Raw genomic sequence first — 17,672 nt, forward strand, 5'->3', positions numbered from 1 at the left:
GGTAGCTATTCCCATTGAGTGACATGAATTTGTTGTGGGCAAAGTTAACCTGAAAAAAGGCAGAAAAAAAAAGAATAAAAAGAAGCTAGCCTTAAAATAGCTGGATATTCAGGACCTTTTCACTGTTTTAGTGGCATCTCTCCTGCCTCCTAACCCCTGGCATGAAAGCAGGAAGAATTCCACCAAGAAGCTGATATACCCTGGCATTAATGGGAGGAAGGAAAAACCAATTAAACTACAATTACTTCAGACTCTGGGACTACCTTGGTAGTCAGTCTGCTGGAACAAATCAAGGCAGATTTCACAGCACTGAAGTGCGAAGAGCGAAAGCCGTGTTCAGACGTGACGAGCGATTGCTAAGTTGGTGTTGCACTGACTGTTCAAGTGTAGGACGGGGATGCCCGGAGCACTGTGTATAACTCGAGAGACCCAACTATAAAAAATACGAATAAACCTTAGTCCAGTTCATTGCTCAAAGCCAGGAGAGGCTTTTTTTCTTTTTTTTTGGATGGAGGGATTTGACCCTACTGGTTTCTGTGTGTGAATTTCTCTCTTCTTGGCAAGTACTTTTTTTTTCTTTTAAAATCTGAATTAGAATAGCTGTGGTTTGCAACGCAAGCCCAAAATCCAGACATCAGAGGATGTGGCTAGCAGCAATGAACCCTTCAGCCGTACATGCACAGCACAGCTGGCTGCTGAGCAGGAAGAATAACAAAGGTAAGGCCATCTAGTCCTATCGCTGTGACAATCCCCTAATGGCTTTGCTCAGCCTCACAGAGCAAACAAGGTGGATTTGCTCGCGGTGACAACCTAAGCACCGCACCCCACCACCCCCCTTACAGAGCTCTGCTCCTCCAAAAGACATTTTTCCTTTCTGTTACTCCAGCTTAGCCTTAAGAAAAAGGAAATTGCAGGCTCTTGCGGCTCCTCAATCCCAGAGTGCGACCCGGGAAAGAAATAAATCTTGCAACTCAGTGCTTCTCTACTCTCGGCAACGTTGTTTTCCATGGAGGGGTGGGACGAGAGATGCTCCAGCGTCACGCAGAACTTACAAATATATTCCAAACTAATTGGACTGGGTTTCTACATGTCGACTTTAAAGAAAAAGAGCTACAGTGGTTCTTTAAAAGAACCATCTGAACGTGAAACGACCAAGCCAGCAAGAAAAATTAGATTTAGTGTTTATCTAACTAACATAAATCTTATACATTTTAATAGTGAGGCTGTAACACGCTTGAGGCCCACATGGGAGATGAAAGTAGGGAAAAGGTTTCATGGAAAGGCAGCAGGGAGAAATCTGTTTTTTTAATTAGGGAACCAGAAGAGATGCAAGGAGGACTGTAACGTTAACATCTGCCACAATCTGCACCGCTACGGCGGAGAATGGGTAATTGTGTCTGTCTCTTAAACGACTGTCAGCAGCGTCCAAGCCACATGACAAACTTCCTAACTCGAACATCCCCGAGCACAGGAGTACACGTTCATGCTGAGAAAACAGGCACGAGGGCCGCAGGATCGCTCCAAACATGCAACTTCATAGTGAAAGCACGAGTCTGAAGACTCCTGCTGGAAGCCCGAGAAGAAAAGTGGTGGCGGTGGTGGCAGCAAGGTCTGTCCACATCACCTTAGTGAAGCAGGAGACTATTTTCCCCGTCTTGCAGTTCGGGAACCAAGGTAAACAAGCTTTTTGCCAGCAGTCAGCAAGAGAAGCAATGGATTGAGTCTAGGTGTCTTGAAACGCAACCCTGTAGCTCAGCCGTGCACCTCTAGATCATGCCTGCTCTACCTGCAAAATTCTGCAAGTCTCATTTTCAACAAAAACTAGGATTTTTTAAAAAAAATTATTATTGATTACATGAAACAGCTATAATTGTAACATGCGTATCAAACTTAGTACGGTTGAGTTTTGTGGTTTTCTCCCTTACGTTCCCGTTAACCCAGAAGGGGACTGCAGTCATTTTTAGGTTGACAAACCAGAACCGACATGGGAGCTGCTGCTCCTCCTGCCAGTGGGTGTCTTTTCTTTAGCACTAAAGCAGGCACAAGGCTGCGGATTTATCTGAAAAACACATGAGTGGTGTTTCAGCTGAACTGGTCGTAAGAACAAACACCTCTGCTTTTTCGGATGGGTTGCTAAAAGAGACCATTTCAGGCACTCTGCAGACTCTGGAAGACATTGACCTTTCTTTCCTTGGACTCAATTCACATTTTTCACTCCATGGTCATGTGGGATTATTATCTGTAATTGAGAGTAAAAGTGTAGATTAAGGAAAAAATTTTGCACTAGAACTCAATTATATATGGCAAATTCTGTAGCTGAGGAACTACAGAATATATTCAGGCCTTATTAAACGTTATTTCTGAAATGAATGTTAATTAAAGAAGGCTGAAGATGCGGGCTGGATGGATGAAGACAAACAGAACAATCTCAGACCGTTGCAATGACAATGTTTCCCCCAACGGAGACAGAACGGATGGCTAGTCTTACTCAGATTGCATCTCTTGAGAGGACGATTTATAATGTACAAGACAGGAGAAATTTATTTGCTAACATATGGAAAACATTTATGGGCTCTACTGAGGATCTGGAATTAAAGAAACACAACTACATATTGTTAAAACTTCTAAATGGAGATTTCATTTCAGAAATAAGCATTTTGCCCCTCAAGTCAGTGACATTTATTTCTATATACTTCTGCTTTCTGCCCTGTCAGGTATGAATTTCAGAACAGGGGGTTGTATCGATTCGTTTAGTTGCTGTAGGTCTAATCCACAGGAAAATTATTAGACGGCAAAGTCCTGTTTTTAAAGATATAACCCATGCTTCAGAATGATGGATGGGGAGCACACGCCGTAGGGATGGGGCAAGGCACTGCTGCCCAAGTGATCGTCTTGGCACCGCAAGTTACAGTGATGGGAGGAGATAAGGCTACCGACACCAGTGATGCTTCCCAAGCAAATGCTCATGCAGCCACAGCTACAGATAATTCACCCCCTTAAAAACAGAAAACCCCACCTTCTGGTACAAGAAAATGATCCTCCACTAAGCCACACAAGATCATAGCCTGAGGGAGAGCTCTACCTCTGGGGCAAACCTTCTCTTCCCCATGAAAATAACTTGCTGGATGCCCGGCAGGGTTGCGTGCTGGCTGATGAATAAACGAAACGGATGATGTACGAGTTGCACGCACAAAAACATGCAAAAAGTCATCACCCCGCAGAGCGGTATGGAAGCTAACAGGATCAGGGTCAGTATAAAAGCCCCGTGTCAATCAATATCCAACAGCCATATCAGGGTCAGTGCTTACACGTAATGAGGGTCGTTGTTTTAAAGTCGGTACCATTACATTGGTGCAAACATCAGCGCTGACGTGCAAGATAAAGCTGGGGTGGCCATCTGTAAAGCAGCGTAAGAAATGTGAAGTTTTGCACTGCTGTGGTTGAACATCTTCAAGGAGGGGCAGGACCTCGGGCCAAATATTTGAGGCAGCAGCGACGGCTGGGATTTTCAGAGATGGGTAAATGACTGATTAAATGACTCAATCATGCAGATGCTTTTGAAAATTCTGCCGCACGCAGTTTAGTTTATTCATGCATGTGTGGGAGAGGGGGAGGACTGTGAAGATTTTAATAACTACCTTAGGAAATGAAAAAGAACAAATGTACTCTCTCTTTAAAACAGAGCAAAAAAACCCCAAACCCAAAAAATCCACTGCTGTGGCTGGGGAAAAGACTTTACAGGGAAGTTGTAAAGAAGTTTTATGTGCAAGGATGACCAAATGGACTATGATACACAAGTCAAAAAGAAGCGCAAAGAAAGAATGAAACAGAAGGGTAAAAATAAAACATACCACAGCCCTATCAATTTCTTCCAGTCTAAAACCCCTCCACGTTTCAGTCTGTTATTTCTGGCTTATGCAGACTTCATACTCCACCATCACCTCCCAGATAAATGGGAAGTTGAGAGCTCCAAAGAGCTTAAGGACTGCAGGCAAAGGAGAGACTTCATCCCGGGAAAGCAAAGAAGAAACATTCAGGAAAAAGATGCTCCTAAAACCTGATTTTTGGAGTATGAGAACACACCCGCCCCGAAGGGACAGCTTGACCAACGGCACCACGCGAGCTACCACCATCGGTGTAGTCCCTCTCACTGCTCTGGAGATCGTGCAACATGCAGAGCGCGCTGCCAGGCAGGGCACAACCCCGGCGTCAACGTCCCCATGGATCCCAACACGGTGCCAACCGCAGCTGAGGTTTCCCTCCTTGCTAATGCTATCGAGTAGCTTGCTCCTCCTTCTCCGCCGAGCATCCTACCCATAAATATCTGCACGGTGGGGGGTTATCTGTCACCTCCCTGGGGTCAAGTAGGGGGGAAAAAATCTCTCTCAGTTTCGGCTCTTCACTTTGAATGCAGCAGTTTGAGCGATTTTGATGCAGCTGGAGCACCATTCATCCAACTTTCCCAATGTAAAGCAACACCTACTTAAAGGCAACAACTTCTTCCTCCCAGTAAAAAGCACCCTCCGAGTTTAAAAATCAATACTCAACCAAAAGACTGAGCTTATGGAGAAACACAGGAGCACTCCCAGGTCCCTAAACGTCAGCTGGCTGGATTTAGCAAAAATATCCTTTCCTATTTCCACAGGCTACTTTTTCACTGCTTTGAACACTGAGCATTTCCACGTCTAACCCAGCGAGAGCTGGCACACACCCACTGAAAGCACATGTCGACCGTCGTCCCCTTTCCGACGAGCACAGAAGAGCCGCACGCAAGTCCAGGGTGACATCCAGCCCCAGCAGAGCACAGCTCAGCCGGCGAATTTGGGAACAAAACAGCACAAATTGGTAAACCGCTCTGGCTCCAGCGGTGCCTCCCCCCCTGGCCCGGCCCATCCCAGCGCCTATAAATCACTTCTGGCAGGTAGTTGGGAAGCAGCTGCTAATGATAGTTTTGCTGCGGAGCGCAGGAAGTCACCTTTTAACCCTGCCTGCTGTTGTTTGTCTCCCGGAGCCGTGACAAAAGGACAGATGCAGACAACATGCCAGCCGTCCGGAGGATCTGGTCAAAACGCGGCAGGGAACCTGCCCTGGTCCCACACCAGGGTGAAACATCACCCTCAAAAACACCTTTCGGCTTCGGGTGCTTCCCGGTGCTCGTTTTCAAACGGCTTGATGCCGGTCCTCAGTTTTCCCTCACCGACCCTAAAGATGCCGGGAAGCATCCCAAAGACGACTTTAACTGAGTTTGCTGCTGCTGTGCTGAGGATGTCCCACCTTCCACCCTCCTGCCATCCAGTCCTCCCACCTGCACCGCGGGACAAGGAGGACATTTATAATACAACTAACGCACGTACGCACGTGCGTTCACGATCGGAGCTGAGCAAATAAATTTAATAGACAAAGTATTCCTTGTGAGCGTCTTGTTTTCAGCCCATGGAATATCCATGATTGGATTACAATTTCATCCGACATGATTTTTTTTTAATTCCTCTTTTAAAGTGTGCAAGTGTGGCAGGGACAGTAGCTGCTTCTGTTTCAGAAAAGCTCCAAAACACGCTTTAGACATTACCATAAATTAAATATGAGCAACTCACTCCTACTTAAGTCACCGCTGGTTGGGTAGATGGCATGCTACTGTGCCTGCCTCTAGCTGAAAAACACTGGTTTGAACTTTCTACATTTCATGCATAGGCAAAACACCTTTAAAGTTGGCTTTTGTTAACAATTGCAATTCAAAAATCTCATTTCTTTGAGTATGCACCTGAGTAGCAGCCATGTACTCTAGCTTGTGGGAAGCTTCTTAAGGACAGAGAGAGAGGTATTAAGAGGCGTGTGCGCCACTCAGACCAAGCCATAGGAAATTTGAGAGTTATTATTCGCTCACTTCTAGCCCTGACAACATCTGCTCTGCCATGCTTTTCACAAGGCGACGGAAGGCCAACTTCTGTTGGCCAAGGCTTTACCTTCTGGAGAGGACATACTTCCATCAAACAAAACACACCCACTGGGCAAACACGATGACGGCTGGAAGCCAACCCCAAGGCATAAAAAGAAAAACCTTTTCCAACCTGAACCATGTAAACCGGAGCGTAAAGGAGAACGACCTCGGGTGAGATGTACTTACAGTGAAGACATCATCATCGCCAACCTCGGCCTCGTTGTGAAGTGTTGATGAGGAAGTCGTAGACCCTAGAAAAAAAATAAACAGCTTTTTAAACACATGACATTTCTACGCAACTTCTTTTTATTAGGCTGGTAAACATCTGGAGTCTCACAAGTTTGTATGTTGTAGATGTGTAAAAGAGCGGCTCAAATTAAGGAAGAAAAACCCATCTACTGGTAGCTGCGTTGGAAAGGTAAAATCTGAAAGTATTTCTTGACACACAACTGCATGGCTGCCAACGTTAATTAACTATGTTAAAAATAGCAGTTACGATTTCCAATTACAGAAGACTTTAATTTCTCAAGAACAGTAAAGCTACATACTAATCAGTGCTCGAGACTAGATCCTCCGCTGTCAAGAAACCATATACGAGTTATTCTTCACGTATTCCCTAAAACTGGGGGGAAAATGACTTTTTATTTTAAAAAAATAAACCTCACTTTGACAATGAAGAGTTAGGTTTTTTCTTCTTCTAATTTCAGAAGTTGTTATATTGTAAAGGTCTTCTCTGTTATCAGCTATTTCTCAGAAAACCACCTCGCCCCACGTAAGCAAAGTATTTGAAAGGAGCTGAAATGTGTAAAACCATAGACGAGCAAAATACCGGGGTGCAGTTCTCACTAACTACACGGCAATTGTCTGGAAAAGTGGGAAATCATATTAAAAAAAACCTTCCTCCAAGCTCTTTCCCCATCCCGCGGGTGTCCCCCCCCAGAGCACAAGAGAGCCCGGTCAGCACCCACATCGCAGAGGGTAGCGGGGAGGGTGGCACACGCCATCACTGGACTTGGCAGTAAATTTATGCTGTGGCTAAAAGGGGGTGACCCCTCTCCCTACCCCCGGCCAAGGATCCCAGAGCCCCTTCCCAGCCGGCTTCACCCCCCATGAGGCTGCCAAGGAGGGTGGGTGCAGCGAGATGCCCTGATGGGGGGAGAAACCCCAAGTCGAAGGCTTTTTTTTTTTTTTTTTGATGTAAGCCCACTGTTATACTGAATTAGGGCCACATCACATCCCTAACTAAAACAGTTGAACGGTTTGTAGCACCTTCATTCTGGAAATTTTTAAAAATAACGCGCTTTATATAATGCTATCCGCACCAGCCTTGGCCGCTCTCCGTTGCATCATCACGAAGATGTGCAGAGCTAAGTGCGAAAGCCCACTTAAAACACTAAGTAACGTGAAAACATCTGTGCCATTTGCCACATTAGCTTTAAAAGTAAAAAATCCAGACGCTCCACAGAGCTGCACAGGATTCCTGTACTTGTGCACAAAACTTCTGATGCTACAGCAAACAAATTATCGGTTCAATATTAATAATAAAGCAGCGATTTCATGAAGTGACATTTCGAATGCACAGTTTGTTGTGCTTAATATTACCTGCTAAATTTGATGAACACGTGAACAAAAAATGAACGATAAATGAAATCCACTGGCCGACACCGTGTGTGCACGAGCCAGTTATTGTTTTTCATTCAGAAAGCCTTATTTGGAAGTTAAGGAGGAACATATTCATGAGGATCAGTCTGTGCTATTAATGGGATAAATATAGATTTGCTGATTTTGAAGCATCTGCGATACAGCAGAACTTGATTTTAAATACCTCCACTGTAAAATGGATCAGAAAGAGCAGAACAGGAGTTGCCACGTACCGGCATCTCCAAAATACTACTCAATACAGCTGAGTTATCATCTCCTTGAAACTTTGCACAATCCCGTGCCACTTACATAAAACATCACTTTTATGACTCAAAATGCTTCCCAGTTTTAGCAAGCAAGAAGAAGAAAGCGGAAGGCCTAGCTGTAACTAACTTCTTCACGTTAATGGCACAGGAAAAAGCAAATGAATAATTAGTTGAGAAGATCCTTCCTCTAACTGATGAGGCATTTACCAGGAAAGAGCTGTGGGAGATTAATTCTCTGCCAGTATCTACCATTTCCACGTTAAAGCAAGGAGAGGGTATCCAGAACATTAAGCTGTCTTATGGAGCTAATGTCGTCAAAAAGAATACACATCTGCATGTATATTTGAGCCAGTATCCTCAAAAAATAGTACCATCTGTATATAAAAATATCCCAGTCACACCGGGCGAGGAGGAGAAAGGCTTTGGACCACTAAGTCCCTACATGAAGTGGCATGGTTAAAAAAAACCAAACAAACAAACAAACAAAAAACAAAAACCCCAAAAAACCCCCCAAAACACCAAGCAAAAAACCCATGAAGAATCAAATTTCATTAAAATAAAGGACTATTGAATTATGGCTGTATTATGATTGCCTGATTGTAATGAAATGTGAAAAGGAAAAATTTATGACAACTTCAAAGCACAGGCAATTCAAACGCATTTTTTACAGAATTAAAAAAAAACCCCAAAACACAACAAAGTCTTCAAGAACTACCATTCAACTAAGAGGACGCAGACAAAACTAATTACTGCAAAAAAACAAAAACAAAACAAAGTCTTATTCAACTCCAGGCTGGAATTCATACTATGATTTAACAAAGACTCAGTAAGACGAGATTCGGCTGCGAATAAAGAAGAGCCTGGGTTGTTTGAGTTGCCATCACTAGCGTGAAACCCAAGCCTATCAAAAAAAGCAGTAATAACAGACTCGATGCTAATTACGGGGAGAAGTCTGGACAGACCAGGCCAGATAGGATTGGAAAATACTTGGACTGAAATCCCTTCTCTCCATAAGGGATGAGAAAACTCAGTTCTTAAAAGTAAGCTGGGGCTTGCTCAGCACCGGGTAAGCGCCCGGCGACACTTGGACACAGGCACAAGAGACGTCCAAGCCCAAGAACTGATTTTAAACCCATCTTTCCTCCCAGCTCCGTGACTCAAACCCTGTTCCCCATCTTCCAAGGGTCGAAGCGGCCACCGCCGCACGCCGCGGTACCTTCAATGAGGTCCTCGATGGCTTTCCTCACTCCTCTGTCGAAGGCTCGAGCATCGGCGGGGCTTTGAAAAGTGAGCCCGAACTTTCTGTTGTCGACTTTCCAGTGGTGGAAGGTGGGGTTCGCCTTCGTGTACACCAGGTCCTTCTTCACAAAGCACTCCAGCACCACCTGGGAGGGCGCGAGCCCCAAAAGAGGAGCAAAGTCACTTTTCCCACCCCAAGGACACAGCCGGCACCCTCTCAGCCCAGACCCAAAAGCAAGCCAAGTCATGCCTCGCGTAGGGGAACATCCTTCCCTACCAAACGATGACTAATAAACACCAGACACTGTAATTGTTCTCATAACCATTGCACATTCATCTTTTGCTCGTGCTTGCTCCCTACCCCAGGAGCCTGTGGTGGACCCAGACCCAGCACGGCACAGGTTACAGCTGGTGGGGGCTCAGGTGGAGGGAGAACCTCTTCCCTCAATAATTTTGCTCAACAGAAATTGTATTCGCCAGCAGATTTAGGAGGTGCTGTAACACTCCCCTCACCTTTTTTTCCTCCCTCACACCCAGCCAGGCACTCATCTCAAGCTCTGCTGTGCCAAAAACCATCTCTAGGGTGATGCTCAAGGAGAACAGGAATGGCTTGTAAGTCTTACCCCGTCCCCCAAAACCATAAGCATGGCTCCAAAATACTGTCAAAAAAAGCATCCTAAGCAAAATAGTATTGCTAAAGACAAACTGTACTTGAAACAGCTTTAAAACGCCAGTCTTCTTGAAAGCAAGATAATTTCCGACTCAAATAATGCTTTTTTTTTTTTGCCCAAACACTGAGTTCGCAGAGCCTGTGCAGGGAGCGTATTTTTAAGCTAGCCCCTCTCTTCACAGGAGCGAATTTCAGAAGAATCAAATATATAGAAACGAGATAACAAACTGTAACATCTAAAACGGACCCTGGAAGTAGGGAAAAGGCCTTATTAATTTGATTCGTGAGGGGCAAGAAGAGAGCTCCTTTTTAGATAAACAGCTACCAGGAGAAACCGAGTGCGTCAATTCATAAGAGACAACTTGTCTTCATATTCTCACTCTGCTCATTCAAATCTTGAACGGCACGCAGCATAAATAATTCATGACCGTTTTAAAGGCTTGCACTGCATTACTCAGTGCAATGTGACTGGCTTCATGGGTTCTTTACACTTCAATTCACTTCTCACTTACCCCTGCTAGGTCTTAGAAAAAAAAACACAGGCCCTTTTTCAATCATCAAAGGGGGTCTTTGCACATGGATGTCAAAAATTTACCTGCTCCTTCCAGGTGGCGGCACGCCAACCTAAATAGCAAAAGACGGCAATTCTAGATGAGGATGGGTTTGTTTTGTCCAATCTGGTACTATTTGCACATGCCTGTTTTTTACGTTTTAAAAAAACTTGCACAAGAATACAATAGCAACAGATTCGGGATAATTCTCATTATAAGAACAGACAAAAGTTGAATTAGGGTCTATTACCAGTTTGTCTTTCTGCCTTTCACCATGGATTAGAAATCCACTTCTTCCATTGCCCTCCGGGTACGTGACCTTGCAGACGCCAACTCTACTGAGACCGCCTCCTTCTTGCGGCAACCATCCCCCACTGGAGTCATCTCGGGTCATAACCACAGCTTTGACTCGCACAATATAGCTGTCACTGCAATGGTAACAAAACAAAAACAAAACCTTTTGTGAGCATCACACAGTCTCATCAGAGCGTTTTTCTTGAGGGCGGTATTTAGACAGCACTGGTCTGGCCCCAACACAGAGTTTCTGCCCAGGATGGAAGTCCACCTCCATGACGGATGGCCTTGACCACTCAAGCCACCATAGGAAAGAGACCCATCAAACAGCAAGGAATGAACCCATGAGGTTTCCAGACATTAACATACAGACCAAACAACCCATGGTCCCCGACACTCATCAGGCAGCTGGTGACAGGGACCAAGAGAGCGGGGTGAGCCAGGCAGCACCCCAAGGCCACCACCCACAGGGGATGCATTGGGGCATCAGGTCTCCAAAGTGTTGGAAGAACTTGTGGAGCTCAAATAACCCATGAACAAAGTGTTTTAAGGTTTTTGTGATCAAATTAGTGAAGTGGGCTTTGGAAGACGACACTCAAATTCCTCTGCAACTGGGACAGCCTCATGGGAAAAAAACCACAAGTGTGGCTCCAGCTGGTACCTCAGACGAAAGGATATGGGAACCATCTCAGCTCAGGTCATCAGGACCACACCATGTCCCTAAAACAGCTCCACCAGCATTTCAAGGGGCTTTCAAAGGTGGCACGTCATAACCTCACAAGAAGCTATTCTGGAAGCACCTGAGATTTGGGGATAATTCAGGTGCCCATCGCAAGGGGTCAAAAGAGCCCCCACAGCAGCAGGCTCCGTTCCCCCAGGCCCCCTCCCATACCCTTCCCACAGAGCAGTTGCTCCAGCACCTGCTGGGGACATCACCAGGGAGGGGGTCATTTGGGAGCAGAAAGGCCACTACAGGACGCAAGCAAAAGCCGTGCACCTTGCATGGGACACGCAACAGACTCCAAGCTAAAACGGGCTGTCCCCACCCCAGAGCTGCTGGAAATACCCAAATTAGCTTTTCTGTCCTCACGCTGCCGCCGAGTCCTGGCTCGGTGCAACCCATCACGTGTTAGACATCAATTAACCCAGTGACTGCTCAGGAACAGCGCTGATGACTGCGATGCCCTCACAGGGAGGTCACCACAGCATGGTTAGACATCAACCACACACAACCAGAGCACTGTCAGCTGGAGAGCTGCCGAGACACCCACCAGCTCCCGCAAAGGTGCCGCAGGACGCTCAAACCAGGGCAAAACCGGGAACATCAACAGGGGCTAAGAAAAAGGAGGCACAAAGAAAATTGCCCAGGAATTGTCCATCTCCAGGCCACCAGGTGAGCTCACCAGGAGGAAGCTCAACCCGTAGAGGGCTCCAAGAGGAGGCCTTTCAAAACGACAGATACCATCTTACCTTGACAGATCTCGCAAAACACATGATGCGATTCTCCCTTCACCGGCTTTATTTTATGGACACACCAACTTTCTCACCGGACCTAAACGATGAAGGCAGCACACAGATGCTTAAGGTTCATCCCCTATTGCTCTGAGGACTTTGCACCGGCTGATAAAAAGCTTTTCAGCATACTCAGATACACGGCCCGTACCACAGCTGACACACGCAAGGCATTCACAGAACTGAGAAACAACGTTTTTAAGAATATTTTTGCTCCTGAGTCCTTAAAGGAGCATCCTGGTAAAGGCAACAGGGCAAGCGTGTCTATAAAAAGATCCAGTTACCTTTTTATTTTCTAATGAAGATCCATTTCTAGATTTTACCAGTGGTAACTTGAATCTCTTGGCTTCCTGATACTCAGAATTAAGCAAAATACTTCAGCTCATTTCCTACTTTGCAAAAATTGCACTGCTTCCATCCAAGATAACGTCTGTTTTCTTCTCTGCACCTTTCCCATATGGCCTATAAGGATTAGCAATTAACAGATAAAGAAAAAAGAAAGCAAACTATACGTTTCTATATGGTTCTCCTGTTCCCCAAGGATCCTTTCTGGACTTATTTTTAACTCTTCTCGATTCTGGGGAACTTCCATTAAATTTCAAGCTCTCTTCTGAAGTCGGAGCTGCTCAATACGACCTTCCTTCCCATCCTCCCACAAAAGTCATCCACGCAAACTGCTGCTTCTCCTTCCACACTTGAAAATTGCCACTGGCAATATAGCTTCCTGAGGGATTTACCATTCACTTTTATGGCAGCAGCCGGAGCTTTCGGCTGTCCCAAAAGTAATGTCGTCTTCAGTAACTTTGCTGCAGGAATCGTCCACTTAAAGGAAAATTAAGAAAGCAGCAGCCACTCAGTAATTTTTACTAATTATTTGCGTGTTTCCATCATCTCTCGGTCATTTCTCTAGGTTCATAATTACGTTTGAATACTAGTGGTCGCCTACACATTAAATTTAGGTCCCCTGACTACTATCCCAGCCCACTATAATCACAACATGGTGGGGCACAGAGCCATATGGTTTTCATCTTCATATCCACACCGATACCGTGACCTATGGCTCTTACAACCTCTGCCACCAAGGCCACTGATTTCACCCACGTGCCAAGAGAACACCATATAAACTGCATTTCTCCCATCTTGAAAAGCTACCTCCTTAAATATATCAAGCCAAAAAACCTAGTTTCATAGAATTATAGAATAATTTGGATTGGAAGGGACCTTTAAAGGCCACCTACTCCAACCCCCCTGCCATGGGCAGGGACATCTTCAGTGTTGCTCAGAGCCCCGTCCAACCTGGCCTTGAATGTTCCCAGGGATGGGGCATCTACCACCTCTCTGGGCAACCTGTGCCAGTGTTTCACCACCCTCATTGTAAAGAATTTCTTCCTTATATCTAGTCTAAATCCAGTTTCCATCTATCCCATTCCTAATCTAGTTTCCATCCCCCTACCACGGCAAGAAGACCTCTGTTCCCCTATCAGAAAAGGGCCTTGTCCAGCAGAAGGGTTCACCTTTGGCAAGGTAAGCAGAGCTCTGGCTCTGTTAACGTAATTCTTTGGCACGCTTTCCTGCACTATCAAAAGTCACCGGTGACATCCCCACCCCCACCCCCAGGAGACTCCAGCCACAGGCGCACGTTTCCCAACACGCAACCTACATCAAGGGACTTAGGAAAAAGAACAAAGAAAAGAAAAAAAGAAAAACAAGAGGTGTTTAAGGCTTCTTAGGGCTTGACGTCTTGGTTTAGTCACTGGACTAGGACTCAGAAGCTGCACGTTGAGTTTGCGAGGCTACGCACTGCTTCCTTCAGTTTTATGTGTCAAAAACTTGCCTGCCGTTTCCATCCACAAGCCTAGAATAGGCAATGCTTCTTTCCCTCATGGCAGTGTTGATAAATACTTGGGAGGAACTCAAATATTTCAGGTCCATATAAGGACCTTGCTTCCTTAGCGTAAAAACTGTTTATTTTCTTTGCTATTTAATTTTACGTGACTGCACCGAGGCTCCGGCTGGCTGCAAGCACTCAAAATCCTTCGGAGCGAAGGAGCAACCTGCAAATCATAGAATCATTAAGGTTGGAAAAGACCTCTAAGATCATCGAGTCCAACCGTCAACCCAGCACCACCATGCCCACTAAACCATGTCCCTAAGCGCCTCATCTACACGTCTTTTAAATACTTCCAGGGACGGTGACTCCACCACTTCCCTGGGCAGCCTGTTCCAAGGCCTGACCACTCTTTCAGTAAAGAAATTTTTCCTCATGTCCAATCTAAACCTCCCTTGGCGCAACAAATCCCACGTGATGTCACTGCTGAAACCTCGGTGCACCGAAGCAGCAAAACAACCACGTTCAAGTCATCCATCTCCACTTTTATCATGGCAACTGTGCAATTTGACTATTCCAGAAGAAATGGTTCATGAGGTACCTGAAAATATTTGGTCCGTTACCATTAATGAGATACCAATTGCCGCTGAGATTAGGTAACGGGAGCCTTTCGTACGCAAGCCTTTTAAAAAAGAAACAGCTAAAAAAAACCCGCAGCAGCCTTAGTTCCCCTCATTTTATTGGCTTCTTAAACTTTAAGACTGCTCTAATTGTCGGGTTTATGGCCTACACGCTACGCGTTTCATGCAAACTATTCTTAACTACGCTCTTAAATAGAATACTTTGCTATCTTAACCCTGCAGATTTGTCTTCAACAGCCTTAAAAGCTTGGGAAGAAAGTATCTGCAGGGATTACCCAGCTGCATGGCAGCCAGCCAGCGTGTTCCAGGGCTGCTTCAGGTTGTTCGCCCGCCCCACCCTGAGCAAAAAAACCATAATGAACTTGGGGAGTAAAGGTAGCGCAGGAAACCACGTGCTGTTTTTATTGGAAGGAAAAGAGCTTTAAAAATTATAGCTCGTGGGTGTGCGCATATATGTATTTAAAAAAAAAAAAATTAGAAAACGAGCGTGTGCATATATAATTGCTACTCTGAGGGATATTGAGAATTTTCCTAAACAAGAAGTGATGGTATGATTACTTCTGCGACAACTCAACCACGGGTGCATTACCTATAGCCTAACTTTTATGAAGCATTTGTGTGTCTAAGAGACAGGTGACATTTAAGGCGGATAAAAGCGCTTTCCTCCAGCACGCATGAGCTGCATTGTAACGCCCAGCCGACACCGCCCAGGCTCTCCGACATGAGCCACATCACTTACAGCAACCGCACCGCAGCAAAACCAGCTGGGGAAAAAGCCCCGAGCCTTGTTGTACGCCTGGCGTGGGCTTACGGCCGCAATCCTGCATCCAGGACTAAACGGCAAATAATTCCTTCGCTAGTTAAGGCTTTAATTTTGCCAGTGTCTTTGTAAAAGGAGGGTCGAAGTACGCAGCTCCCTTGCACCAGCCGTTGCTCTTTTCCACTTTGCTTCAAACGCAGCAACTGCAAATACCATGTCTGAGATGTCTTGCAGCTAAAAATCCCAATGGAAAGAAGGAGAAAAAAACCCCCTCCAACCCACCACATGTACTACTTTCCTTTGAGTCACATTTAGCATCCAAAACACTTCCCAGAGACCTTCCATAATTCACTAATATTTTTCCTCTAGTTGACCAAAATATAAACTTACAAACTTCCACGCAAATGCAGCCATAAGGCGCTTCAGTATTTTCCTCCCTTCTCGACTTTCCAGCTTACAAGGCCAGGAGAGATTCAGGTCTCAAACAGAAAGGTAATTGCATATAATGGGTTTCAAAAATATAGGCTGCTGTCTTTAATGCAGCAGCATTCCCAAATCCCAGGGAAGAGCCAAAGTAACAGCAGGAGGCTGCTAATGCAACGGTGGCAGCTGAACTGAACCGCAGACACCGAGTGCTTAAACGCAATTTAAACTATTTGCATCCATGCAAATTTAACTTTATGATTACTGGGACAGAACCTGTCTTTGGCTGAGCTGGATGTATTTCACGGTGCTCCTACTTTGCCCTCCATGCCCAGCAACTCCGGCAGCTGGAGTTAAAGCCATCCAGTTCTGCCCTGGTGATTGCTGGAAAGCATATTGCAAGATCCCCTCCGGAGTTCATCCCACAGCCGGAAAGCAGCGGCATTTTGATGGAAGTCATGAAAACCTGCTATTTCTGGAGTCCCGCTTTCTTGATCTGATGCTTGGTTCATGAACCTTCTAGCAAGGGTGAAATATCTGCAGATTATAACCAGCATTTTCTTCTTCAAAACCCTAATTTATCACTTTGTTAGAAAGAAAAACTTCTGAGTGCACGGAGCCACAGCAAAATAAAGTTGGTATTTTGATACCATTTAGATTTCCAGCAGGTTTGAAGCTATTAAATACCAACAAGAAAAAAAAAGCCATCTGCACCACCCTGGTCAGACCCAACGTTAAAATGGAGCCTGTATAAAACCATGGAAAACCCCCAAAAGTTTTCCTTGCCCTCACCTCTGCATCACACCAGGAACACAGAACTACCACATCCGTAACCCGTCTCAGTATAGCAAATTTGCAACCTGTATTTTTCTGCCTTTTGAACCCAATACTGACAGAATAAAAAGGTGTTCCGGGAAATTTGGGTTTCCACCTGGTCAGAGTAAATACGAGACAGTTCAATCTCCACATGCCTTGCTCCAGCGATGCTGGCCGAGTCCTGCAGTACGCCCGTCCTGGGGCACTTCAGCTTAAACCAATATTAACTCTACAAGCGCAGTTTCAGGACATTTCTCTCTCTCTCAACAAAATGAGAAAGCTTTGTTGGCATTTAGCATTTCCTCCCAGCTTCCCTCTGAAAACGGAAAGGAGTTTTCTCTTCCAACTCCCCAATTCACACCTGGCTACTGAACTGAGTTCGGCAGCACGTGTTCAGCTTGTACACTGACCATTTCACGAAAAAAAGGGGGAAAAAAAAAAAAATTATATTAACTCCAAGAACGCTGTTAGCTGCAGCAGCGCAGAAGGTGGAAGAGGAAAATCCTGCCCCGAAGGAAGTGCTCGTGTAGGATTTGGAAATCGCCGCCGGTAAGTTGTAAGACATGCAGAGTCCTACCTGCATAAAGCACCCCAGAGTAGTTTTGCACGAAGGGTATTCACTGCTGGGGGTTTTCCTGCTGGCTGAGTGCTGCCCAAACTCTTGTTGTGTGCAGCAAAAAACCCCAACCCGGCGGGGCGATGGCTCCGATGGACGGCGAGGGGGCTGGGTGCGGCAGGGACGCTGGAAGGCTCAAGCGCCTTCAACCCTCAAAAGCTTGTCTTCTCACACGACGCACGGCCTCACGCAAGCAGCACAGCTCTGGGAGGCCGGGGCAAACCCGAAGAAGTACCTTTCCGTTTTATTTTTCATTCCTCAATGCCCTTCTGGCTCTACAGCGGCCCTAAAGGCAGAATAAAGAGGGGCCAGGTCCCCCGTGGTTGGGCTACGCCCCTTCCCCAGCAAGCCGGGGTTGGCTTCCAGCACTGCAGCCCCATCCGAAAAGCCTCCGTAAGAAAGCCTAACAGCAGTTTTGTTTGTTTGCTTTTTTCAGAAGGAAAAGGACTTCTCAAAAAACCAAAACACCTGCAACAA

General features: G+C 45.7%; 1 protein-coding gene across 1 annotated transcript in view; it reads right to left on the reverse strand.

Moving 5' to 3' along the window:
* Nucleotides 1–10,726, reverse strand: part of SPRED2 (sprouty-related, EVH1 domain containing 2) — a 28,853-nt gene extending 18,127 nt beyond the window's left edge. The window contains exons 1-3 of the mRNA XM_009581465.1: nucleotides 10,556–10,726; nucleotides 9,062–9,230; nucleotides 6,125–6,189 (exon numbers count right to left, since the gene is read on the reverse strand). Coding sequence (XP_009579760.1) covers nucleotides 6,125–6,189; nucleotides 9,062–9,230; nucleotides 10,556–10,699 — 378 coding nt within the window. The 5' untranslated portion in view covers nucleotides 10,700–10,726. The remainder of the gene's footprint in view (nucleotides 1–6,124; nucleotides 6,190–9,061; nucleotides 9,231–10,555) is intronic.
* Nucleotides 10,727–17,672: the final 6,946 nt, after the last annotated feature.

The sequence above is a fragment of the Fulmarus glacialis genome, unplaced genomic scaffold (assembly GCF_000690835.1).
Source record: "Fulmarus glacialis isolate BGI_N327 unplaced genomic scaffold, ASM69083v1 scaffold7307, whole genome shotgun sequence".
NCBI lineage: Eukaryota > Metazoa > Chordata > Aves > Procellariiformes > Procellariidae > Fulmarus > Fulmarus glacialis.